The following is a 27,033-nucleotide window of genomic DNA, read 5'->3' on the forward strand; positions in this document are numbered from 1 at the left end:
TTTTAAATGAACTTTTATCTTTTCATTTAAATATATGTACGCACACACAATACATACATGCAGAGTAAAAAATATATAATATATATATATATATATATATATATATATATTTTTTATATAACTTTATTTATCTTTTCTTTTTTTATTTTTATCTATTTTATTTTTATACAATAACGTAAAATTTATATTCGAAAATATAAATTATTAATTTCTTAATCAACAAGTAAACTATGGTTATTTCAAATAGAAGTAATATAAAAAATAATGGGGATAAAGACCCGATGATGATGATAATAGCCGAGTATCGAGAGCACAGTTTGCAGGCACGAGACAATGCATGGCCACGGAACGTTGGTTGTGTTCTGAATGCACACCTGCTCCTTATACTCTCTACCCCCAACCTTTTAAGGAAAGGACGATATAAAACTGGCAGGGCGGCCGTTGGTTAAGCCAGTGAGCTTTCGGTGGTCGAACCATAAATGTTCAACGCCTAATTTTTACAACGATCGTCAATAATATTTAATAACAGAACAATATAATATAGTATAGTTAGTACATTAGTTATTTATAATTTATTCGATGATAACAGCAAAAATACTGATTATTATATAGAAAAATGACCAGGAAAGGCTGGGTATTGTGTATAATATTCGTAGTGGTCGTTACGCGAGTAGAAATTCACGGTGAGGAAAATATTTCGGACGCTATAAGATCGTTACGGGAACAAGTAAATGCACTTCTTGATCACCGGCAACAGGATTACAACGCTCTTGAAGCAAGCTTGAAACATGCGATCGAGAAAAATACAGAATTGTTTGTTTTGAAAAACGAAATTAAACAATTAAGGTAAAAGAAAGTCTTTGTTGTTGTTGCATTGTTTCGATAAATGATCAAATTCGAATTAACAAGTAGAATTTTATTTCTATTGGCGATGGTGGTATTCGTTCATAGAAAAGAAATAACCTCTCTACACGGCGGTAATGGAAACGAGGCTAAAAACGAGAAGTTGCGTGTAAGATGGTTAGGAAGCGCTGTTACCGAACTTCAGGGAGAAGTTGCTGAAGTTCTTCGTACAAGAAATGTGAGCGAAGAACTTGCCGAGAGATCCAGAATGAAAGGTGAACTTGCACTTTTGAAGGGGGATGTTGCTGCAGTTGGAAAAGGAATTCGAAATCTCGGTGGCAGAATTACCAAGATCGAAGCTGCACTCGGAACAATTCGCGTTGATATTGCCGCAATGAAAGAACGGTTTAGTTTGCTCTTTCGTACTTATGCCGATATTTCCAGTCAGGTAACATTTTCTTGGACTACTCGCTTTTTTCGGTCGTTGGACCACGTGTTACTTTCTCTTTAGTTTAGGATTCTTTTTTTTTTTTTCACTTTGGAATCCTGTTTATCGTTCAGGGCTCGTCCACCTGCTCGTGCCCGATCGATCGTATGCATCTGCCACGATTTCACCCTACCTTTTTCTTTTTTCTCTTTTTCTTCTTTTTTCATTCTCTTCCTTCATTCTTGCTCTCCTTCCCCATTTTTCGCTCACACTCCTACCATCTGTATCTTTACTCATTACGCACACAAGTAACGTGGCATATTTTGTTTCAAGACAGCTGCAGAAACGCAGTAATTCGATGAATATTGCGTTTATGTGGAACACCGACAAGTTGAAACACCTGCTAGGCTCTGCCATCGTGTTAGTTAGCCGACCGATTACATATTTCAGTGGCGGGTTCTTTCATTATTCTGCAGCTGCTTAATGTTCATTTATATTTCTTAATCGTTTTTAATTTCTATTTATACAATAGATTTTTTTTTATTTTTCTTTATTTTCTTTTATATATCTTTTATATTTTGCACATTTAAGAAGCTACGTTCATTATAATTTCGGATTATATTTTTTCTTTCTGCTTTTGTTATACTGTTTTTTTTACTCTTCTTCTTTATGCTATTATTTTTTATTGATATATTCTATTTATTAAAATTTAGAAAAATTGAATAAAAAATAGAAAATATACATAATATATAAAGAGATACAAAATATTTGAAATTCTCATTATAATATTATGTAACTTTATTTCGTTATTTATATTTAATTTATATCTGCATTAATTTTTATATTTTACTTTTTTTATTTGCAATTATTGTGATAAATATAATAATTAATCGTAATAACAATTCGAGACTTATACAAAATTTATACTCGTAAAAAATATGTTTTTTCTTTCTTTTTTTTTATATCGCGCATTTAATAACATGATAAAAACTTTAATTTCAGTTGAATTCAATCCAAATCGAAGTAAAGTCTCTTAAATGCGATTCCTCTTCAACTAATGTGAATTCCCTGATTGAACACAGAATAAATGTTGAAAGAGGGGAAGAAGGTAGAGAAAGAGAAATGGAAAAAAAGACACGAACGGTGACAGCTGGCACGGTAGTGGGAACAGTATCGTCGTATTTCGGTGAGTCGAACACAGGGAATAGCGATCCCAAGACTACAGCTGTCGCGTCACACACTATTCCTCGACGCAGAGTTGTAAGAAAACACTATTTGAAACAAAAAGGATATCGAATGCGGCTGAATGATCGTTTGAAAAGTCTCGAACATAAAATTTTTCTCACAATGAAAGAACGAGTATCATTGGAAAAACGTATTACGATGTACGAGAATCAAGAATGGTCTGGTTTAAGCAAACGTATAAAAAGTTTAGAAAAGGCTCAAATCGAATTATCTCGAAAAATTTCAAATATTAGTAACAAGAACGATATTTTCACCAACAATATCGACGAATCACTCGGCTCACGATTATTCGATTCATTACGATCTCTTGAAGACGCCGTAGAAAGAAATAATTCGTCTACAAAATGGGAACTGATGCGACTCGGTGTAAATGCCGCTCAAAAAGCGGCTGAACTTTCGTTGACCAGAGAAGAGCTTAACAATTTACGTCGTACTGTACAAGCTTTAAGCGTCAGTGCGTCTAAACTTCAAGAGAAAAGCGATAAACAAGAGAAAGTGATCGATCGATTAAATGCTACTTGTTCGATAATCGATTTTCATCGACCTTCGATTACCTCGTTTATCTCGTCATCGCTGGAATCGACAAACGATGCGTTTTCGACTTTTGAAGAACTCGAAGATCGATATCATTTAATTCGATACAATTTGACTAGTGATTGTGTGCAAAACGAACCTATAAACGAACCTATGGACGGACTAAGACTTTTGAAAACGAATAAAGAAGGCAGACCGATATTAGTTTTTTGCCACGAAGGTTGGATCGTAATTGCTCGCCGTATTGATGGAACTCTCGATTTCGATCGTAATTGGAACGATTATTCTCTCGGTTTCGGATCACCAATCAGCGAATATTGGATCGGTAATGAATTTCTTCATAGATTCACCAATTCTGACAATTGTACCAGTCTTCGCATCGATATGTTAGACATTTACGGCCAACATTGGCGTGCCGAATACAATTCGTTCAGGATTGAATCGAAAGAAAGTGGTTATAGATTAGATGTTTACGGATATTCTGGTAACGCGACTGATGCTCTGTCTTATCAGAATGGAATGGCTTTCAGTGCAAAAGATCGTGATATGGACACTAGTACAACTCATTGTGCCAGAAACTATCATGGTGGATGGTGGTTTAGTCGATGTCAACACGCGAATCTAAATGGAAAATATTCTTTAGGTTTAACATGGTTTCGATCTGACGTTAATCAATGGATGTCGATTGCTTCCTCAGAAATGTCCATACGCAGAAATACCGATTGTCGATCATGATAATGTTTGGTTATCGAATTCCTGTTTTTTAAATACCAAAGATTTATATTAATTCTTTTGCTATCGCATAAGATATTTTATCATGATGTCGTTCATTATGCAGTATTATGGATAAAATATTTTGCATTACAATGTTTCTTATATGACATTATGGACAAAGTATTTTTCGCATGTTTTTTATTAGGGATAATATATATGAGATATTTTATTTAAAAATTCATCAATTTTTTGGAAAGAAATTATTTAATACATAGAGAACATCATATTATCAAAATTCCTTATGTTGCCTATTAATAATATTGTTAAAATGTGAAATACAATAATGTTTGTTTTATTTAGATTTTAATGTTTTACTAATCTGACTTATACTCATTTCCTTTTTTACAAAATCCTTTTAAGTTTTTAATTTGCACAATAAGTGGATTCAATTGCAATTAAAAAAGTTGGTAAAGTGGAGACTATTGTATTTCATGCGACATTATATAATAAACATTGCGACGTGATATATTTCGTCCATCATGTATATAAATATTTAAATTGTGGTAAAGAGATAATATGATATTTCATCCATAATCGTAAAGTCTCTGCATTAGCCATTGTTAATTCATAATTTCATAATATATATTCGAATTACCAAAAAATTCGGATAGCGACATCACTACCTCTGTATTTATTATCTTTATTAATGTTTATTCTCTGAATAAAAATTTTTTTTAATTCTATTACAAAATTTATACACATCTATTTAATTGTATATATAATTATATAATTTAAGAAAAAAATTAATAATAATTTTAAAGATATATTAAAAGTTTCTTTTTTTATCTTTTTTCTTTTTTTTTATTGTTAAATTTTTTATCATTTTTTTTTTTAATTTATTTTTTTTTTAATTTTTGATCAATATATTTTTATTCTATTCTTTAAAATTTTTTACACATATTTTCAAGAATGCTTTTATCATTTTTAATATTATAAATTGAGGATTTGGCGCCATCTTGAGTATTTCAATTAAAACACGTATAAAACAAACAAAGAGTAAAACAGAGCTAGAGTAAGAATTGATCATCAGCGCCATTTCTTGAATATCAAAAACATCTCTTTAATATTGTAGGGTAAGGTAGAGTAAGAATTGATCATCAGCGCCATCTTTTGAGTGTTGTTAGTTATTTTTGGTACTCAAGTAGCGCTGATAATTATTATTTCTATTTCTTCTATATTTATTCTTCTTATCTATAGTAGAATATAGTTGTTTTATTCAAGCTATTCTAAAGATGGCGCTGATTGCTTAATTTCTATTTTATTTCTGCCTTTTTTTTTTATTTGCTTTCCTTCCGGATTCTAATACATTATGGATCGCAGTTGTCGTATATAGCAGCGAAAATAAACAGGCTCTATTGTGGCGGAGATTACAATTTTCTTTTTGGTGAGTAATTTTTGAATACAAATAAAAAGATTATTTGATGATTATTTGATATATTTAATATAATTTGCTAATAACAATATTTTTAAAAAAATATTGAATAATGATCCATACAAAGAATTAATTTTATTTCTCAAAAATGATAAAGATCATAAAAAAAGGTCACTACAGGAAATTAAAAGAAGTAAAAGAATGAATTCTATTTGCGCACTGATTTATAAAAAACTGTAGAATATTGATTTAAAGAAAAAACAGAGATTTTGATTAAATAAAGAATTTGAAGATTGAAAATAAGATGATTTGAAAAATGAACTGTGGCATGTTTTCAGTGAATACAAAATATATTAATATTTTTTCTTTTTGATTCTTCTCTATAGAAGAATTGTCAAAATCTGTCGATAGTCAGAAAATAATATAATCATATATAACCTATCTAAAACTATACGAATAAAAGTATATTATTTTATATAATTGTGGATTTGGCGACATGTTCGGTGAATAAAGCAGATATCTATAGTATCTATCATCTTAATGGCCAGTCGATAAAGTAAATATTTATAATGGAGATGAATTATAATAATTCGTATATCTTTGTTAGGAATTATATATCTTGATTATCTTGATTAGGAATTATAAAACAGACAACCTAACCTAGATAATTTGGAATACAAAAATATATATTATAAAAATATTGATTTATTTTTATATTTATATAATATTAAATATATATAAAATTTTAGATTTTATATCTAGTCTGTAGTCTAGTATGTATTTATTAATCTATGCTATTATGATACTTACAATCTTATTCTGTGCAGATAACATTGAAAGTGATACTAAAATGATAAGAGAGTAAAAAAAATGAATTGTATATTGTAACCGTAATATAATAACCATAAAATTAAATATAAAAATCTTATATCTAGGATATGTTATAATTTACCTATGATATGATATCATATCATATCAAATCCCATAAAATGTTATATTTTGTTTTTCATTTGAATCTATACAATATATTTTATTCATTCATAATTTATATAGTAGAATCAGATTTTAATTCTAATTATTATTAATGTTATTTTTTCCATATTCAATCGATAATTTGGTATACATATGATAAATGAATCAAATCTTCGAATTTCTAAAACATGAAAAAAATTAAAAAATTATATATCATATTTATATCCTATATCCTATTTATGACAGAAAGCAATAAAAAAGATATTTACATTTCAGATAATTGTTTGAATAGTCTTATTAAATTTGAACATATGAAAAATATAAAGATAGTTTTTTTCTGATTTTTTTAGATATGAAAAAAAGTTTTTTCATACCCAAAATAGTATTTTTCGATTAGTTAGGTCAAAAATATATATTTGTTTACTTATTTTATGTCCATTATTTTTTATACATATATATATATATTTTATACAATAATTTATATAGTTTTACATTTTTTCTTATGCACGAACAAGCTGCCAGAACTTCCATAGGAAGCGCCGCACGTTTTACAAATATATGGTTTCTCTCCTGTGTGTGTGAATATATGTTCCTTTAAATATTTATGTCGATAAAAAGATTTGCCGCAAATTTTACAAGAATAGTTTGCTTCACCCGTATGAAGTCTTAAATGATATTTTAGGCCATTTGAAGAAGCAAAAGTCGCACTACAATACTGACAAATAAATGGTTTATCGCCCGTATGAATTTTTTCATGTCTTTTGGTGTAACTAGGAATTACAAATCGTTTATCACAGTATCGACATGGATAAGACTTTATGGCATCATGTGATTTCAAATGAAATCGCAATCCAGATTTCGAAGCAAAAGTTTTGCTACAGATATCGCACAGATATGGCATTTTTATTGCATCATTACAAATTTGCACCTTTTCCGTGGAAATATTATCGCCGCTTTTCTTCTCTATGTATTTATGTTCATTATTGAAAAAATAAATTTGATCGACCATCTTATCTTTTTTTTTATTTTTTCCTTCTTCATCGTGGTTTCGATCATCGTTAAAAAATGATCGCGATACTGATTTCATCATTACCTTTTCTTCCACAATTTCATTATGAACAATTTTTGATTCTAATATTTTTTCTCTTTCATATTGTGCTTTTAATATGGAAATTTCACTTTTTTGTTCATTAAATGCTCGTTGTTGATTCTTTTCTGAATGTTCCCGATCTTCTTTCAAATCGATTACATCAAGATTCGTACACATATTTGAATTAGCTTTAACATTGCAATCCTAAAATTGTTACAATTTTTTAATATTGTTCTTCTTGTTACAAAAAGAAAAATTACCAGAAAAAGTCTAATTTTGAAAGTAACTTATACTTATTAAAAATAAATTGATAATCAAACTTACCAAAACAGTTTTGTAATCTGATATTCTAACAAGATCAAGTTTGTCCGAGATACACGATTCGTAATGTAATCGCAAAAAATGTTCCGATTTTCTGCATTGTTCGCGAAATTCGAACGTAGCGGTTACCTTTTCCTCGCATTCGTGACATATCATCTTCGGTAGTCTGTCGTCTTCCAACTGATTGGTTTCGGAAATATATATATATATATATACATCATATATGAAAAAAAAGGATAAATATATGTCGTAAAAACATATACATATACATATATATATAAAAAATTTGTGTTTTGAATTAGAAGTGGGAAATAAAATGTGCAAGGAGACAAAACAAAAAATTATGAATTCAATTAAAAACTATAATATAAAGTGTCAAGATTACTCACCGTAATAGGACAACAATCTCGAATACGAGAAACCAAGCATTTTGACTTTTCTTCTTCGGTAAATATCGATATTAAATGATTTTCGACACGAAGGCATAACCTACACGTTTTGTTTAATGCGCAAGTTTCTGCGCCGTTCAATGAATGCTTCATTTTGTTGTGTACTGTGTCCATTATTATTGTTTTTATAGTTTTTATTGTTATTGTCTTGAAATTCTAATCACTTTCATGATTTTTATATTCAATTTATATTAATATTATCTTTATATTTATATTTATTTTCCTAATATGAGTTACGAATTGTATACAATACTTGATTTCTCATATAATACCAACGTAATAAAATCTCGATTAGGGAAGGGAGACCACGTGTATAATATTTAACCCTTTCGCTATGAGTCTGCTCTCACTCTTACTAAAACAATTTTTATTAAAGAATTTTTTATTTAAATCGATTTATCCGAAAGCTACTGATAATATTAAAAAATATTTTGGACGAAAAATTAATGATTTGAAAAGATATATAATTTAATAGGTGATTTTTTCCTAGGTTGGAATTTAGGTTACTTCTTTTTTTTGAATAGGCTTTTAAATAAAATGAATTGATAGCCATTTTTTATAAAAAAAAATTATTATTATATATAGTTATTTATTAATAATAGTTATAATTATTACTAATTTGACAATTTCTTTAACGTACAGAAGAATATTCAATACTATTCGATTACCATCGTTTTTATTATAGTACATCTTTCGAAAGAGATACAGGAAATATATATACTTAATAACAAGAACGGATTAATTAGTCGAAAAAGGATGTTGCTTGTGCACGAACAATATATCATGGAGAATGAATTAATTGCATTCGGACGAGTTTAACATCTATTTTCGATAGGAAGTCTATTGAGCACATTACTCGTTGACGTATTCTTTCTTGCACATACATAATTACGGAATAACGATGAAAATGACAATACGTAACAATATCGTAAACGATATTGCATCAATGAGAATATCATTTGAATAAGTGTACATAATTTGAAGCCCGATACATGTTGCACAAAGGTAAACGGAAGCAAAGGCGGATTTTTTTACAATTATGTCGACACATTATGACTATATATTTCCTATTATTTACTCGTCGTACGTGGATATAATACTGGATCCTTAATACTGAAAAATATTTTAACGTAAAATATTCTTCATTATGATAAAATTTTTGTACTTTCTGATTTGCATCGAAAGCAAAGATAACGTAAAATTAAAAACGATCGTAAAAGCAGAAACACTAATAGATAAAAGCAAAGAGAATATAAACGATGGCAAAAAAAAAAAATGACAAAAACGATGAGACTTAAAAAAAAAATTATATATAGAGAAAAATATTCAAAGAATAGAATAATAAATAGATATGAAATTTTTTTACCAGATTACATGTATTTCGGGCAGAACTCTGCATTATTGACCGACAGATACACCACTAGTCAAAAAAAAAAAAAAAAAAAAAAAAATGCTAGAGCCCAAAATTCCTAATAATCCGTATTTTTGTTCGAATGATTGTCATTTTCTGTTTCTATTATAATCACGATACATATACGTATACTTGGATACACGAGATCTCAAGATTTCTCAATGATGATTCAATGTATCGAGTTCACAATGTATTATGCACGTTCAAATACTTTTGATAAATTACAATTTTGTTGAATAATTATCAAAAGATAATTCGTAGAAGAACACGAATACGTCATTACAATTCGTTTGTATCGACTTTTTCCTGTTCGTTTCTGATTGTCGACGATTGTCCAAGATTGCCTATAAGATTGTCCACGATTGTCCACGCATTATTTAACGATTTCTGTACGATCATAATTGTACGATCAAGCACAAACGTGAAATAATTTCTTATCCCGAACACCTTAAGGACACTTTGTTTTCTAGTGTCATATAATACTCCAGAAAAACAATCAGTCTCTGTTGCCTGCAAATACGTATTTACATTTTAAACATACACGCATTTTTCTCTTCTTTTTTTTTTTTTTCTTTTTTTTCCTCATTCTCTTATATCCACATCGATCGTACATATATTTTGCGCGCGCGTAAATACATACAAACATATACACACAAACGTATACACATACGTACATACATTCCAAAATATAGAAATATCAATATGTCATAACAATACATTTTTATAGGATTAAAAAAATTTTAAATACAATCGAGTGGAGGAAATGTTGCCAAAGTATATATAGATATTTAAATTGTAATGCGCGCAAATGTGCGCATTTGATATGTATATATATGTATATCGAAATATATGTATATAGACATGATAGTTTTAAAATGCATTCTGTGCAAAGTAATTTTAATATTCATATTCCATTTTGGTATCCATTCTTTCTATCAACTTGCAACACATAACTTATACATAAATATTTCTAATTCTATATAACACGTCTTATCTTTTAAATATTTCTTATACGCATGTATATAGTTTCTTTTATCATAAGTGGACATAATATATGTATATGCAATTGACATTAAACTTATTTCCTTTTAAAATCACTCATTGTCATTTCTTTCGATTGATCGATATTTTTCAATCAGAAAAATAAATAACTTTGATCATATTATTATTTCCCTTTCTTTCTCTTTCTTTTTCTAGATATAAACATTTAGAGGAAAGAATAAAAAATCTGAGATAATTATTTATATTACAATTGACTTGGAATTACACATGCATTAATATTTTATTACCTATCATTCAAAAATGCATGAATATAAATTTATAGAAAAAAATAATAGAAAGAGATGGAAAAAGAAAGAAGCATTTTAACTTCATTAATTTTTCATAAAAGTTAGATATTTATATTTACAAATTATTCATGTGATATGTGATATAACCTCATTTTACTTCATAAATATACAGTTAGTCACGAAATCTTTATTCTTTATACATTATCTTGTAAGAAAATTCATTTAATTCGAAATTCCATTGATTAAAGTGTATTTATTATAATATTATATTTAATTTCTTTTTTGATGAAAAATTTCTTTGAATATTTGATTTCTTTCTGAAATCAACTCTCAAACTATCTATTATTGTTATTATTCTTTCATTTTTTCAAATATAATTTTATTTGAGAGTAAATGATAATACACAAAATTTACATATTTTAATAATATAATAATAATTAAAAATTTTCTATTTGTGTAAAAATATATATTTCCTAAAAAAAATAAAAATACAATACTTTAAAAGTTGATTTAATCCTCTTAATAAAAAAATTACTTTACATTATATGTTTTATACAAACCAAAATTATTTGTTTCAATAAAATAATTTTTTATTAAATTCATGTAAGATTGAAAACTTTCGTGACTGACTGTATATACGTACGTGTAATCGATGTTTAGTTAAAATAACAAAACTTAATACGAGAATAAATATTGAGTCGTTTCCCTTTTTCTCTTTTCGATACAAACATACATTTTTCGATACATATATCCCCATTTTTCTATTATATATTGCATTACTTTCATTTATTATTCAATTCATGAATTCGTTGCAAATTTGTTCCATAGATTACACGTGCAATTACAGATGGTACACGTGTGTATATATTTTTATACACATCCATACTTTTATTGGAATCTTGAATAATGACACAGATAATATAATTAATGTAATTTTTATGAGGTTAGGCCACTTTAAAAGGTCTCAAGTCGTTTGATTTCTTTACAAGAAATCAAAGTCCGTGCTCATTTATAGAAGTGATCTTCACCGTTTCAAGGTCCAATTTATTATGTATGTAAATAAGTGTAGTGGAATATCTTAAGGAGAAAAGTTATTTGTATATATACGTTCAGTGCCGTTCCTGATTGGATGCTCTAAATGTCTCTAGATGGTCAAAACCAACTAGATTATTTATTTTATATAAAATTTTAATTAATAATTATATATTTTATATAAAAAAAATTTAGATTTGTTGAAGACAATTGATAAATTTGCATTAAAAAAAAGCAAATAATATAAATTTGTGAAATCAATTTCTTTTACTTTCATTAAACAGAATATAATAGTTTTTGTTACGCACTAGTTTTATATTTATATTTACGATATATTTGTTTCATTTAATGTAAATAAAAATTAAAAAAATATTTTTTTGCACTATAACTGTTTATAATTATTCATATATAAATATAAAAGTAAACATTGCATATCAAATTTTTAAATAATATTGAATTAAGATATTATTTTTATATCTAGACGATTAAGGATCTAGGAACGGCACTGTATACGTTACCTACAATTAGATATGTAGCAGTGTAGCAATAATAAACGAAATAAATTACCATTTTATCGTTAATAGGAGATGGTTATAAAATTATTTTTTTTCGTTCCTCTATGTCTCCTTTTGTCGCACGGACGGTAACCAATTGTTCCTTACGTTGTTAATTTTAACGTAAATATCCTACGAAACTTGATCTTCGACGAAAGATTTAACCATCGAATTGTTTGTTGAAGAATTGATACTGCAACGGAACGAAAAATAACCGTATAGTTACAAACTATTGGTTATTAAATAGATTAAGAATAATACAGGTATAATACAGATCGAACGATTTATCGATCAAATCTAATTTTTCTTCTTTCTTTTCGTCTTTTTAATTGACGAAAAATTATTGAATATACGTGCACATGAAAAAAATAGCTGCGAAGCAATTAATTATTTATACATATTGATCCATATATTCAACTATTGTTAATTTTAAAATATCCTATCTAGCGCTTTTTTTTTATTTTTAAATATATATTGAGATATTTTAAATTTTGTCGTGTCTTTTCAAGGATTTAAAATTTTTAAATTTACAAAATCTTTACAATATTCTTTTTAAGAAAGACGTTTCAAGAAAATGAATAAAAAATTTCAATTTTCATTTCAAAATGTTAGATAGGATATTTTACTTAAGAAGCAATATTATTAAAAAAAAAAATTGAACAAACTAGTATATAAAATAGATGCAAGTAACTAGAAAAAGGAAGGAAGGAATATAAGCAAGGAATATAAGCAAGAAAGAGAGAGAGATAGAAGAGAGAGAGAAAGAGAAGCTGGGAAAAGGCAGGATAAGCAAGGACCGCCTTTTTGCTATGAGAAAAAAAAAAAAAATATATATACATATCTTTGCTCGAAAAATGATTCAAAATATAATTTAAATTTTGTTATAATCTTTATAAAGCGAAAAATCCAAAAATACGTCGATGTGTGTGTTTTCCTTTTTTCTTTCCTTTGCATTTTGTCCCCTCTTTTTTTCATTTCCTTCTTAAAAAAAGAAAAACACATCGTCGCTCGCGATCGATGATTTAAAAAAAAAAAATCGTATCTCGTTAAGAAAAAAAAATTTCATATCGTTAATTAATTAAAAGAGAAAGAAAAAGAGAGCATCGGCGACTTTGGATAAGCTAGTGAATATCCTTACACTGTGACGGAGGGTCAGTGGAAAGACTGTCCCGGTAGCTGGAGTAATGGAGAAAGTGTTGGTGGTTGTGGTGGTGGTTGTGGTGGTGGTGGTGGTGGTGGTGGTAGTCCATTGAGGTTGAGGCAGATGGGGGGTTGTTGTCTTACCATGCTGGAGCCAACCTGCTGCAGCAGTCCTTGCTGGGAAGACGTTGAAGAGACGGAAGGACGTCTCGAGCCGCGTATACTATTCATGCTCGAGCTAACCAGGTACGGAACACTGCTACTGGTAATCGGCATTCCACCCTATCGAATTTAACGAGATAATCACACGTTCCTCCTCTCTCTCTCTCTCTTTTTTTAATAACTTTGTTTTTCATCAATTTTTTCCCTCTCATCACATTTACTTTTTTTTTTTTCTTTTATCCATTTGTAGACGGATAATCATTTTCAAATTTCGACTATAATACAATTTTTACATTATAATATGCGATAATCATTTTCAAATTCATTATAATACAATTTTTACATTATAATATATGTAGAATAAGAAAAATGAATCGAATTTTTCGAAGAGAAAAGATCAATAGATTGATAAAGATACAAAATGTAAGATACAATTACCAAGGGGGGGGATAAATTTATGTTAGATCCCCGCCGGTCTTGAGGACCGGTGCTCGAATGTCGTCGAATGGGTAATCCATCACCTGGCGTAGCACCTGGTGAACTTTCGCACGACGGTGCTACCCGTATTTTCGGTGTCATCAGAGTATTATCCGACAACCGTCTGCTCGTAAAGGTATTCGTCACTTTTAAGAAATTACTGTTATCGTTGTTCGACGATGAGAACCATCTGAACATGGCTGGAATAGGAAGAATGATAAAACAAATAGACATTAAAATTGAACATTGAAAGAGAGAAAAATTATATTACTTACTTATCATCGAGTTCTTTCTTGCCATGTTTTCAGCTGAAACTGTCGTCGACATCGAGTCTGCAAGAAAGAGATCAGTTATATATTATATATATATGTTTATGTTTCATAAATTATTTTCTTACTCGTGCTATTCTTCCGAGCCATGTCTTCAGCCGAGGAAGTTTTACGTTGCTCGATACGTAGATTTGGTATATTAAAGGGGGCAACGTACATATTGTCCGTGCTGTGTTGATGTCTCAAACTTCGATACCGTTCCGGGCTCGATAACGACAAATTATCCAGCGTCAATTGATTCCTCTGATTCCTGATTTCAAAGGGGCAAAAAGCAAGCAAACGAACACAACAAGGAACGGAAACGAGAGTGCAACGAAAAGAAATGAAATTCAAACAAAAAAGAAAGTATAAGAAACGTAAAAAAAAAAATAAAAAATATCGATTATTCATGATCTCGTATAAATTTGTAAAGTGAAATCTGTAACATTTTTTCCTTCACCTTTCGATGTGATTCAACATATCTTGTAACACTTTGAGAAGTAGTTCAAACTGCTCGAGATTCAATGCTGGGTTAATAGTTTGAGGTAGTAGAGAAGGCATTGCCCTGGTCGCCATCCAATTCACGGATAATCCATATTTTTTGTCGTTCAACATTAATCTGTAAATCTCTGTGGAAATCGAATTGTAACTGCAATCCAACAATAATTATTGTGTATCCGTATATGTATACGTATGAATACACTCCATTTGAATGTTACAAATGTTACAAGAATGTTATATTAATATATCGTCAGATAGTGTTGGAAAATTAATTCTAGAGACAATTTAAATTAAACTTTTATCAATCTTTATATATTAATTTTTGTTTTCATCTTTCCAAATATCCAATAAATATATATTAGCCATATTATATAGTATAGTAATGCCATATAGTTTTTTTATTTATTTATACTTTTATTAATCTTTGTATATTAATTTTTGTTTTCATCTTTAGAATCAATCTTTCCAAATATCCAATAAATATATATTAGCCATATTATATAACAGTAATGCCATATAGTTTTTTTATTTATTTATACTTTTATTAATCTTTGTATATTAATTTTTGTTTTCATCTTTAGAATCAATCTTTCCAAATATCCAATAAATATATATTAGCCATATTATATATAGTATAGTAATGCCATATAGTTTTTTTATTTATTCATACTTTATATCATATAATATATTACAATAATTTTAATAAAATTGTAAGATTTTTTTTTATAAGGAGGTATGTATACGTGATACAATATAATCAGCATGAAAAGATGAGAAAGATTACTTACTTACAACCCGAACGATTATCTCCGGTTCTTGAAGCTTTACGTTGAACAATAACGGTAAGATGCAATCGATGATCTTTTGTTTTTCCAAACGATTTAAAATACAGGGTATCACGTTCATAAGTATACGGGAATCGACCAAATTCTTTTCAAACGCTTGAAGTAATTTCGGCAACACGATGTTTCGAACGGCCTCGTCGTGTATGTAATCGGTCACATTCGACACGGCTACGAAAGCTGCGGTCTACGGATACGCGTGTGATTGTAAATTTATATTTATATACATATTAATTCTTTCCAACGTACCTGCACTTGGGTAGTCGAATTCTCGAATGATGTGTACAACATAGGGAGCACTTCGCTCTCTATATATTCTCGAGATGTTTTTTTTAATATCAAATGCAAATTTTCCAGCAAGGTAACCGTTCCGTGAACCGATTTACGATTCGAGAAAAGCGATCTACGATTAAATTAATTGTACGAATACAAATAAGAAAGGGAGAGCTCTTAGTTGATTCTTCTTATGCAACACTTACCGTAACGATGGAAATACAATTTGATCGTATTCCTCTTGCGTGCTATTCTGTACGATATAAAGTACCGGTTGCAATACGGCCGATTGAACTTCTTCACTTTCCAATTCAGTTTGCAGATACGTCCAAATATGTTGATACCAAAGTTTCTACAAATTCAAATTTCATTTTTACATATCTTTATGTAAACAAAAATAAACACTTGTACTATCTTGTATATAAATATAACATTACCCTTGGTATGTATGGTAATATTCCTTTTAAAGTAGTCGTATAAAAATGCTCCTTCTGCAACGCGTCTTTCATCTTACTCACGTCGAGAAATTGAAGCGCGTATACGGGTGGATCTCTGAAAAATAAAATATTTATTAAAATATTATTAAAGAGTAAGAATGAAAAATCACGTACTGAAAATATTTGATCATGGATAAAACTTGAATGGTTGGCCTCTTCTCTGGATCGATGTGTAAAAGTCGAGAAACAGCTTCTCGAAGAGGGAGAGGAACTAAAGGTAATATCACATGAACTTGTTCTTCGAGCTGTGGAAATAAAGAAGAAGAAGATAATCAAGTAATATCGTGGAAAAAAGGGGATATGGACTCACGTTTTCTAATTGTTTCAAGTACTCGGAACAGTTATGATTCGCTTGAATCAATGGTCGCCCTTGATTGAAAATTGCGCATATCGTCATACCAAAGCTGTACATGTCGCTGTAGAAACCTCCCTCTTTCTTTTGCTGTATTTCCGGTGCTATATATATATATATATATATATATATATATATATATATATATACAAATTATAAAGAAGCTCAGCCCAATTCCACCATCTTTACATTCTTACCTATGTAATCGAGATTCGGTTGCGTCATTTTCGACATGCGGTTGGTCCAAGGTTGCAACGATATCATTGGCAATTCCTTCATTTTTTCTAGGAAAAATAAAAAAGGATATCGTATCATGAAGATAGCACATTAAAAATGATAAACTCACCGATAAATTCGAGACCTGACAATTTCCAAGTGCCCCTTTTGGTAATTATTATGCTCGCTGGACAAACGTTCCTGTGAAGGACTTTGCGTGTTCCGTGAAGATAAAGTAAAGCCTCTGTGATCTACATAGAGAGAGAGAGAAAGAGAGGAGAGAAGAGGAAAAAAAAAGGAATTCAAGATAAATTTAGCGGACAATTAAGGATAAAATCTCGATGGATCTCACCTGCAGTAATCCATATTTGATCTCTATGTCGAGTAGCTCGTACTCTTTCGTGAACGGAGCCCGATGACTGGGGGTGGAGGAAGCTTGTTTCGTTACGTTAGTCGACGATTGGCCGACGTTGTTCGCTCGTTGCTCTTGGTAAGCTAAAACATTCGCAAGGCTAGCGAGGACCGGCTCCGAAGCGAACGCCAAACTATCCGCGCATTCTTCGACCTTGTATGCCTATGGGATAGATAAATTCTAGAGCGATTCACGCTTTCGAGAGCGAAGAGAAGGAAGAAAAAAAAAAAGAAATAAAAGATAGAAGGAAAAAAGGAAACATCTTACCTGCAGAATCTTTGGATGGGATACTCGTTCCATTTGTCGCGCACCGTTTCGTAAAATTTCCGTAACCGCTTCTTTCCGCTTCGGCTTGTGAAGTTTATCGACCGATCTTTTGTCAAAGAAAAATATCGAAACTTCCTGAAACGAGAGAGGGAACGAGTTAATTTTAAGAAATAAAATCTTAATATAATAATAGAATAATAAATAATTGCGTATACTTTTTGAGAGTAAAACTTTCTCGAGAGAATTGTAGTTCGAAGTACGATTATTACGCGATGAAAATAATCGTGGAGAATAAATCTCGAGGGTTTCGCTTTTAAAACATACATTTCTGAAGGGAATAATTGGACGATCAAGTATTACCTTTCGATCCGCTTTCGTGTATCCATTGTATATACGCCAGGCGTTTTCGGGTCCTGCGGTAGCCGTTTGTTTGCCAACGTCGTACAAATTCTGAAGAGGATTAGGAAGTAGAACGCTCGGTGTCGAGCCGCTACTTTTCGACTTGGCAAACATAACGACACTTGCGTTAATCCTCAATGCTCATCGAATCACTTTCGATCGCGTCGATCAATCGCCTCTTTCGATTTCTTCTCCTTTTAATCGTCTTCTAATCGGGCGGACTCCCCTCCACCTGATCAAGCATAAATCTTTCTTTAAATTGATATCATTATTCGTAAACAATAAGAATCGATCATTTCTCATATTTCGTGTATAGTCGAATGTATGCCAGTGTTATTTTCCCTGTCTTTTTTTTTTTTCTTTTCCTTCTCCCTTCTGAATTTGCGGCTCTACTTTCTCTTCTTCTCCTTACGCAACTCCTTATCGATTTACCACCTCATAGTACCTCCTCATAGGCGATCCTGTATACGTGCTCCGCAACGAATCAGTATAATTCGAAGGATAAAAGCGGATCGGATCCGATAGGATCGCATCATTCTGAATCGTCGTAACAATCGGAAATAGACGCATTTTTCGTTCTCGTTCGTCCTTGAGTTAGACAGATGCGAAGGATTTTCAATGAAACAGTGTTACAAGAAGAATATTAATTTACTTATTTTTCTTGTATTTTATGTTTTTTTTTTTCTTAAAATAATTGCATGGATGTTGTATATAGATTTATCCAAAGTGTGAATAAACGAGAACGAGAAAGGATTCGTTATTTAAATTAAATTTCAGGGTTTAAAAAATTGCTTTACGAAATAATTTGATGTACGAAGGTTGGAAAAAATTATTTATTAATATATAATAATGTTTAATTAATAAATGTTAGTTTTGATTTGGGATAAAAAAATTTGTATCAATGATATGATCGATAGGAAGGAAATAGCGCGATATTTGTAATTTTTCTCGAATGACGAAACGTTCGAAAGTTATAAAAAACGTATATTAAAAATATGTGACTCGTTCAAACGAAGGTGTCCAGAATTATAACGAATATCGAACAGATTGTTTAAAAATGTGATTTTTTAATTCTCAATTCAGGAATCAATATCGATATACGAGAAATTTAAGGAATGGCATGAATATCCATATTCATCGAGATTATCCATCCAGATGACTATGCTCAATTGAAACTTGATTCATTTAACACAAAGGGAACTCGATCGATTCGAATATGTAATCCACGCATCGCCGGGTCAATTATTCAAAGAAGCAGAGAACAGCAGTTTATCATTTGTGACAAATAATCGCCTGCGAATAATAATTTGTTGCCCTTCGTTGAATAATGACGACGAAATTAGATCACTGGTAAACGCATTAATTAAAAAATTATGAATAATAAAATAATAAAAATGAAAAGAAAAAAAACGAGATTCAAATGCAAGAAAGAAAAAATTAAATAGATAAAAAAAGAAACGAGAAGAGAAGCAAAGAGAGAGACGAGAAAGAAGGATATAGACGAGGATGTAGACGCATTTAAAATGAAAAAGAGAGAAGAGAGTGTGTGGCGGAGGAGGGAAAGAGAAAACAAGAGGAAAGAGCGGAAAAAAAGATCGGTAAAGGGGACGAAGAAAAAAATGTAGAACTGCTGAAAGTTCAGAATGACTCACCTGTTGCCGACGACAACGGGAATAGAAGCACTATAAGCATGAAGAAACCGAAAGAAGGGTAATGCGCGATGCGCGATAGTTCGGAGCACGCGCGCGCCGCGCGAGGATCGCGCGAGGAATCCAAAGGAACAGTAGGGCACAATTGACGCGCGACTGCATCACTATTCGATACGAATTTGTCTCTCACGCACACACTTTTCCTCCTTTTCTTCAAACTGTCACTTAAATATCTTCGCACAACAACATCGAACGATTCGAATTAATAACCATCACGCCATAGACATTTTGACACGTTCGTATTCTATATTCGAAAATCAATGTATCTCTATTTCTTCCTTTCTTCCGTCGTCTAATCCACGTTTTTATTCTCCTTCTTTTCCCTGTTCTTTCATTCGTCGTCTCCGCTAACGTGATACCCGACACTTGAGACGCGCTAAAAGTCGTTATTATCGCTGTTTTCGTTGCTCTCGTATTCGCGTCTATTTTCGTCTTTGTTCTTGTTCTTATCCTTGTTCTTGTCCTTACTCCCGGCACTATTTCCGTCTTCGTTTTCGAGTAATCGCCGAGTTAATTAATAATAACGATAATGGTGTAAAGTGGCATTATCGTTTCGATAATCGGCAACATTGTAAAACTTTCGTCTTCGTTTTCGACTTCTTTTTTGTTTCTCGACGATGAACGTTGTGCGAATTAACGTGGTTTGGTATATTCGATGGAAGAGCGAGAAAGTCGCAAGGAAATGATAAAAAGACGCATGCGCGTCCTCCTCCGATCCCGGCTATGGCTTTGGCTACGACCTCGGCTCCAGCTTGGTTCCGGCTCTGGCCAGGGTGTAGGTCTCTGCCTGGAAATTATAGGTCTGGGCTGCAGGTAGCTGCGGCTGCGGGTCACGGGATAGGGGTTAGGGGATGCCATACTTTGGTCTAAAAGTAGGGAGAATTAACTGGGAGAGGTAGGGGTTACCCCATCGCAGCTTACAGATTACGGATTATCAATTATGGATTACAATTTACGAATGACGGTGGGACGGGAAAATGAGAAGAACAAACGACAGAAGCAGGAAGCGTGGGATTGGAAAAGGTGAAGAGAAGGTGAAAATAGGTCAAATTAATTCTTATGTATATGCATAATATGTATGTACATATGTATATATGCTATATATGTATACACACATTTATATATGACTAATTCCTCTGTGTATGTATATTACAGATTTTCTTATTGATTAAATGATTATAAACTAATCATAATCAAATTATTTAATCAAATATTCTTTTATATTTTCTGTTAAAAATACTAATTAACTTTTTTTTTTTTTTTTCATTTATAACTTGTGTGAAAATAATATATTTGTTAAAATGTTTAATTAAAGTTGCTGCATCAACCATTTTTAATTATTTGATCGATATTGTAAATCAAAATAAACATATCATTATATAAATCGATTATACATCAAATATATCGATTATGTATATATTTACGCATAAAAAAAACATACGATAATTTAAATCACTTTCAAGAAATTCATATTTGTAATTATTTTATAAAATATTTGTAATTTAAATAATTTCTTAAATTAAATAATTTTAATTTTAAATTTATGGAAAATTTATATCAAGAAAAATATAAAAATTTTTCATTTTTAGTGTCATTTAATATTTTCGATAGAATCGAATATAGAATATAGAATGATATATAATTTACCTTTTTTATTTATTTTTTATCTTGTTATTTTATCTTGTTATTTTATAAGCAATTTACTTATCACTTTTATGCTCTTTGTTAAAATCGATTTTAAAATGATCGATAATATATACGACATATTTAATTGTCTTCAGAATTTTATATCTATGTATTTATAACATATAAAGTTTCATATTTATAGCATTCACAAATGTATTCCGAGGTAATTAATTATAATTAATTTCCTAACGTCGTTATTTCGACATTTGAAAACGACATTTAAATACATTTTAAGCGCGCCTTCTTCTCTCGTCCTCCTCACTCATTTTTGAGTTTTGTTTTTTTTCGGTCTTCATTCTTCATTCGCACACTGAATTTTAGGACATATATGTCCTTATTATTCGAAACACAACACAATTTCAATCTATTATTTTTTTAATAATTAACTCTTTTATATTGCTACTATTTAAGATATTACGATCCATTTTCTTCTCCCCTCTACACACGCAAAATTCTCACGCGCTCTCTCCGTTCCTGTCATCGTCTGTTTCAACTGTCATAGTCACTGCACTAACGCCATCAACCCTTGGACGTTTTCCTTGTTTGCTTTTAAACGGTAAATAAGATTTATTTGCTCGCTGCATGGGAGGCATTAATTCACGGAATATGGATATCGAGCACGATCCAGGGCTCGCTGCTGTCTTACAATATTTGATACGCAGGTTAGTTCAATGTTATCTCGGAGGCGAAAGGTTTAATATCGTTGTAGATCATTCTTACGAACGTGTGTATACGTATGCCTGTTGATAGAAAGAGATCGAAAAAATTTAGATACTAAAAAGAAAAGAGATGGTAAACGAATGACAGAAAGGTAGAGAGAGAAAGAACGAATGAGCAAGAACAGGAGGAATTCTAACCTCTTTGTAAAATTTGTTGTTTATTAAATATCTCAGTAGATACGTGATAATTTGCTTTTTCAATGTAAACATTAGATTCCTTCAAGGAAATCGTTTAGTTTTATTGTATTTTTTTGTTTTGCCAAAATACTTTGATACCTTAATCTGTTTTGTATCTTTCGATAACCTAACCTTCTTTCTCACCTTCCCTTATCGACTTCATCATTACAAAATCGAAATTAATATTTTCCGTTTTGAATATTGCAGCGGTCAACTGAATATCATATCTTCGGATCATGATGACTCGGACGAAGAATATGCTGCAAATTCACAACCTCCAAGAATTACGTCTGTGCCAAATACATCCAGACTAGATGTTTGTCATTTATAAATATATAGAAAATTTATTTTTAGTTATTCCTTAATATTCTATTTTATTGTTTTTTTCCTTTTTAGAAAAGTGAAATAAGTCTTGCCACAAAACAAGCATGCGGATTTATAGATAACATTGATAAACGTAATTTGTCTGTGACATCAATGATTCAAAAAAGAGCTCTAGGCCCTAGTTTTAGTACAGGAGAAAGGTGCAGAATAAGTAGCAATTTTTTACCAAATAAAATGCATCAAGTTGCTAAATATAGTACCAAAGCATTTTGTGGTTCTTATTCTAAAGATGGAAGATTTTTCTTAACTGCCAGTCAAGGCAAGTTTTTTTTTTATATTAAAAGTTAAGTTATTATTATTTATTATAATTTTAACTTTTTATATAATTCATCAAATATTTTGGCAGATAAATTTTTACGTCTTTACCGAACACATGATGGAGATTTTGTACAATTCAAAACTATTCCTGCACGAGATGTAGGTTGGAGTATTTTAGACACAGCATTTAGTCCTGATGGGAATTATATTGTTTATTCTAGTTGGTCAGAATGTTGTAAGTATATACCGTTGAAAGCAACATGAATCAATTATAAACTTGTTTCCTTTATTTTTCTCTTTTCCTTTCCAGTATATCTATGTCCCGTTTATGGAGATTCAAGTGCACAAGAATCATTGTCATTGTGTCCGGAAGATCGAAGATTTTGTGTATTTTCTCTCGTTTTCTCAAGTGATGGCCGAGAAATTTTAGGTGGAGCAAATGATGGTTATCTTTATGTTTACGATCGAGAATGTCATCAACGGGCTTTTAGAGTATGTATACAATGTATTTTTTTGATATTTAATACTTCATTACTTATTGCCTACTTATTTTTTTTTTTTATAGATCGAAGGTCACGATAATGATGTAAATACAGTTGCTTTTGCAGACAATACTTCTCAAATCTTGTACAGTGCTGGTGATGATGGTCTTTGTAAAGTATTTATCATCCACTTATATAATGATTATTATTATTATATGTTATGATATAATTATACATATCCATAAGTACTTTTTTATTTTTTAATTCCTTTATTTATTTTTTTGTTTTGTGATTTGCTCAGGTTTGGGATAGAAGAACTTTGAATGAAACCGATCCACATCCTGTTGGGGTATTAGCTGGTCATATGGATGGTATAACGTATATTGATCCGCGTGGTGATGGTCGTTATTTAATAACCAATAGTAAAGACCAGACGATTAAATTATGGGATGTTCGTGCGTTTTCTGATCATAACGGTGAACAAAATACACGTAAAGCTGTTGCGAATCAAAATTGGGATTACCGATGGCAACGAGTACCAAAGCGATGTCAGTAACAAAATCAATGACATTTTTTTTGTTCCGTATTTAAATATGCTTAATACTTTTTTAAATACTTCATATCTCGATTAAACAAGGAAATCTTTTTCTTTATTATAGTGCACAAAGCAAGAAATATGTTGGAAGGTGATACTAGCATTATGACCTATCGTGGTCATTCCGTTCTTCAAACTTTAATACGTTGTCATTTTTCACCTTCGTCTATTACCGGCCAAAGGTATATCTATACTGGATGTGCCGCAGGACGAGTAATAAGTATATAAGTTTTTATTTTATTTGTATCAAAAATTAAATTTATACATTACGATAAATTTATTAACCATTTTAAATCCCCTTTTCAGTATATGATGTCTTAACAGGTAGGATAGTTAGTAGTTTAGTAGGGCATAAAGGATGTGTACGTGATGTTAGTTGGCACCCATTCCATCAGGAAATCGTTTCTACGTCTGTAAGTTATTATATACATTTGAAAAAATTATATTTAAATATAAAATTATTAATAACATTTACTTACTTGATAACATTTAATAACATTTATTAATAACATTTATATGATAAATTTATTTTAGTGGGATGGTGCTATTGTTAGTTGGCGATATGCTGGGAAGACTGCACTTGATAATTCTGATTCGGAAGAAGAAACTGATGCAGAATCACCTCCGCGTACTTTAAGACGAAGTCAACGAATAGCTGCTCAAAGAGCTAAACACGCAGCAGCGTGTTGAGTCTCGTAGATTTTAACCGGGAAACTGAATGTTCTCGGGAATTCAGTCTTTTCGTTCCTACGAGGAAAAAGTTAACAATGCCTAGTGTTTGCGGCAGAAAAGTTTTACATCGGTGACTGTTAATCATCGAAATTCAGGAGACTAACTTTTTCTACAAGACTGAGTTTTTATTGAATACGCACCTCTACAGAATCAATGCTGCCATTCTGGTCGGTATAATGCGTTATCAAAACTATATGCATATTGATAACGGAATAGACGAGGTACAACAGCACCGACTATACAAGTCATTCTCGTGGAACCGAATTTGTTTTTACTCAATATTTAACTATCTTTTTCATATTAAATCTGAGTGGAGGAAAACGCGTTATTATTTCGTACTATAAAATGCATAACACATTAAACAAAATAAATGTATATTGTATAAATATATGGTATACATACATATATGTATATATATATGTATATATGTGTGTATATTATTATTATTATGTGAATTAGAAAGATTTTTTTTTGACACGAAACGAAGATCTTTCTCCATCACTTTGTTTCTTTTATTCTTCTCTTTTACTCCTTATTTTCCTTCATATTCCTTTCCCAATATCTATCTATTTCACATTCTTTTATTTTAACTTCAAAAGAGAAATGTCTTCGATTCATATCGTATCATAGTATCACTAAATTATCTATAAATTTTTCTTTCAATCTTTGTTTTTTTGGAAATAATTTTACAAAAGTATATGCTCAATCCAATATTTCTTGTTAAAAAAAAAAAAAAAAAATTATTTTTCCTCCGTGTAATTTTTGTATGAATGAAAAAATATGTATAATTTTACAAATAATAAGAGGATATGGGAACTATAAACGAGAATGAAGTAGATTAATAAAAGAAAAAGATGGAACGAATCTGTGGTTTTTACAAGATAAGTTTGTTTTTTCCAAACTGACCAAGTGCGAAAAGGACGTCATGTGTACATTTTTCGATGTACGTATTTTATTAGGTATGTTTAAATGTTGCATACAAACTCCCAAAAATGTACAGATATACATAAATATATAGAGACATTACATTACAATTAAACACAAACACATACACATACATACACACACGTACAGGGTGTTGACAGTAAACAAATTTACACTTACGCGCGTGTATATATTTATATATACATACATAATGTTATATTAAACATGTATACTAATAAATTACTAGAAAATAATATAGTTTTTATATTTTCTATAATTGTATTCCCAAATAACAACAATTCTATATAATGATATTTAATATTGCATTATTTTTAATTAAAAGAAATATTAAATTGAAAAATTATTATCATAGAAAAAAAATAGATATAATTTATTTGATTAAATATAAATATTTATTATTTTTATTCCTTATATTGTATAAAATTAATTGATAATTTAATAATTTAATACGATTTTATTTATTATGAATAATCTTTTTATATAATTTCATGAATTTTATTATAAATTTAAATAAATGAATATATATTTAATAAAATAATATAAATGTTCCTTTTATTTTATTTTTATTTTTTATATCTATACATATTTATATATTCTGTAATGTATATCATATATATCTATTTTATATATCTATACATTAGAATAAAATCTTACTAATATCTAATCATTTATATAACGTTTATATTATTATATGATATACTTACTTAAAAGTTAGATTAATTATGAATTCTGAAATGTAAGATTTCTTAATTGATTAATAAAGTAATTAAAAAGATTTTTCTTATTTTATTTTATTAATATAATATATTTGGATATCCCATTTATATCTTAAATCTCTTTTATTTTTTATGATAGGAAAAAGTTTCAAATGAAAATATTTGTTACTCGAAGAAATAAAAAAATTTCGATTGATATTTTTTTTATAAGATTAAATATTTTTTTTTATCTATTTAATATAATAGCTCAATATAAGAAAAAAAAATTTAATGACTTATAATAATATGATGTGATGTAAACAGTAAATCAGTATGTACAAGAATAAAGTTTTGCAGATTTTAAAGGAAACCATAAAAGATTTTCAACCTTCCTTTCTCAACCATTTATAGCCGTCAAATGCATATTTGGAAGCCAAACAAAAGGCTGAACACTGTATTGTGCATAAGATTTCTTATCTATACCTTACAATT

The 27,033-nt window shown here is 29.9% G+C and overlaps 4 protein-coding genes across 9 annotated transcripts; 2 read left to right on the forward strand and 2 right to left on the reverse strand.

Annotated features, from left to right (window-relative positions):
* Positions 1–158: 158 nt before the first annotated feature.
* On the forward strand, positions 159–4,520 carry LOC725237 (protein scabrous). Its single transcript, XM_001121110.5, has 3 exons — positions 159–846; positions 952–1,291; positions 2,273–4,520. The coding sequence occupies exons 1-3, from the start codon at positions 617–619 to the stop codon at positions 3,782–3,784; spliced, it is 2,082 nt and encodes a 693-aa protein (XP_001121110.2). The 5' UTR covers positions 159–616; the 3' UTR covers positions 3,785–4,520.
* A 2,098-nt stretch (positions 4,521–6,618) lies between these two features.
* Positions 6,619–8,434, reverse strand: LOC725279 (zinc finger protein 271). The gene is made up of 3 exons (XM_001121147.5): positions 7,968–8,434; positions 7,582–7,758; positions 6,619–7,461 (listed from the first exon to the last, which is right to left on the reverse strand). The coding sequence occupies exons 1-3, from the start codon at positions 8,139–8,141 to the stop codon at positions 6,646–6,648; spliced, it is 1,167 nt and encodes a 388-aa protein (XP_001121147.2). The 5' UTR covers positions 8,142–8,434; the 3' UTR covers positions 6,619–6,645.
* A 252-nt stretch (positions 8,435–8,686) lies between these two features.
* On the reverse strand, positions 8,687–20,994 carry LOC413759 (SCY1-like protein 2). Of its 3 annotated transcripts, none has more exons than XM_026440143.1 (18): positions 18,121–18,273; positions 17,761–17,895; positions 17,434–17,655; positions 17,212–17,332; positions 17,063–17,149; positions 16,824–16,969; positions 16,628–16,758; positions 16,454–16,568; positions 16,223–16,368; positions 15,993–16,146; positions 15,690–15,930; positions 14,861–15,029; positions 14,490–14,671; positions 14,368–14,424; positions 14,054–14,292; positions 13,598–13,735; positions 12,327–12,506; positions 8,687–9,948 (listed from the first exon to the last, which is right to left on the reverse strand). In XM_026440143.1, exons 1-17 carry the CDS (start codon positions 18,271–18,273, stop codon positions 12,474–12,476), a joined length of 2,469 nt encoding a protein of 822 aa, XP_026295928.1. In that variant the 3' UTR covers positions 8,687–9,948; positions 12,327–12,473. The 3 variants fall into 3 exon arrangements, with proteins under 3 accessions (XP_026295928.1, XP_026295921.1, XP_026295919.1); XM_026440136.1 differs by having other exon boundaries at positions 13,452–13,735; XM_026440134.1 differs by lacking the exon at positions 8,687–9,948 and adding an exon at positions 19,808–20,994 and having other exon boundaries at positions 13,452–13,735; positions 18,121–18,388.
* An 868-nt stretch (positions 20,995–21,862) lies between these two features.
* On the forward strand, positions 21,863–26,079 carry LOC406118 (DDB1- and CUL4-associated factor 11). 4 transcript variants are annotated; one of them, XM_026440147.1, is made up of 10 exons: positions 21,863–22,216; positions 22,658–22,766; positions 22,847–23,093; positions 23,181–23,327; positions 23,403–23,584; positions 23,658–23,750; positions 23,876–24,122; positions 24,234–24,389; positions 24,476–24,582; positions 24,704–26,079. In XM_026440147.1, exons 1-10 carry the CDS (start codon positions 22,137–22,139, stop codon positions 24,857–24,859), a joined length of 1,524 nt encoding a protein of 507 aa, XP_026295932.1. In that variant the 5' UTR covers positions 21,863–22,136; the 3' UTR covers positions 24,860–26,079. The 4 variants fall into 4 exon arrangements, with proteins under 4 accessions (XP_026295932.1, XP_026295939.1, XP_026295938.1 ...); XM_026440154.1 differs by lacking the exon at positions 21,863–22,216 and adding an exon at positions 22,234–22,346; XM_026440153.1 differs by lacking the exon at positions 21,863–22,216 and adding an exon at positions 22,340–22,365.
* The last annotated feature ends 954 nt before the right edge of the window (positions 26,080–27,033 follow it).

Source organism: Apis mellifera, linkage group LG1, assembly GCF_003254395.2.
Source record: "Apis mellifera strain DH4 linkage group LG1, Amel_HAv3.1, whole genome shotgun sequence".
NCBI classification, from domain to species: Eukaryota; Metazoa; Arthropoda; class Insecta; order Hymenoptera; family Apidae; genus Apis; species Apis mellifera.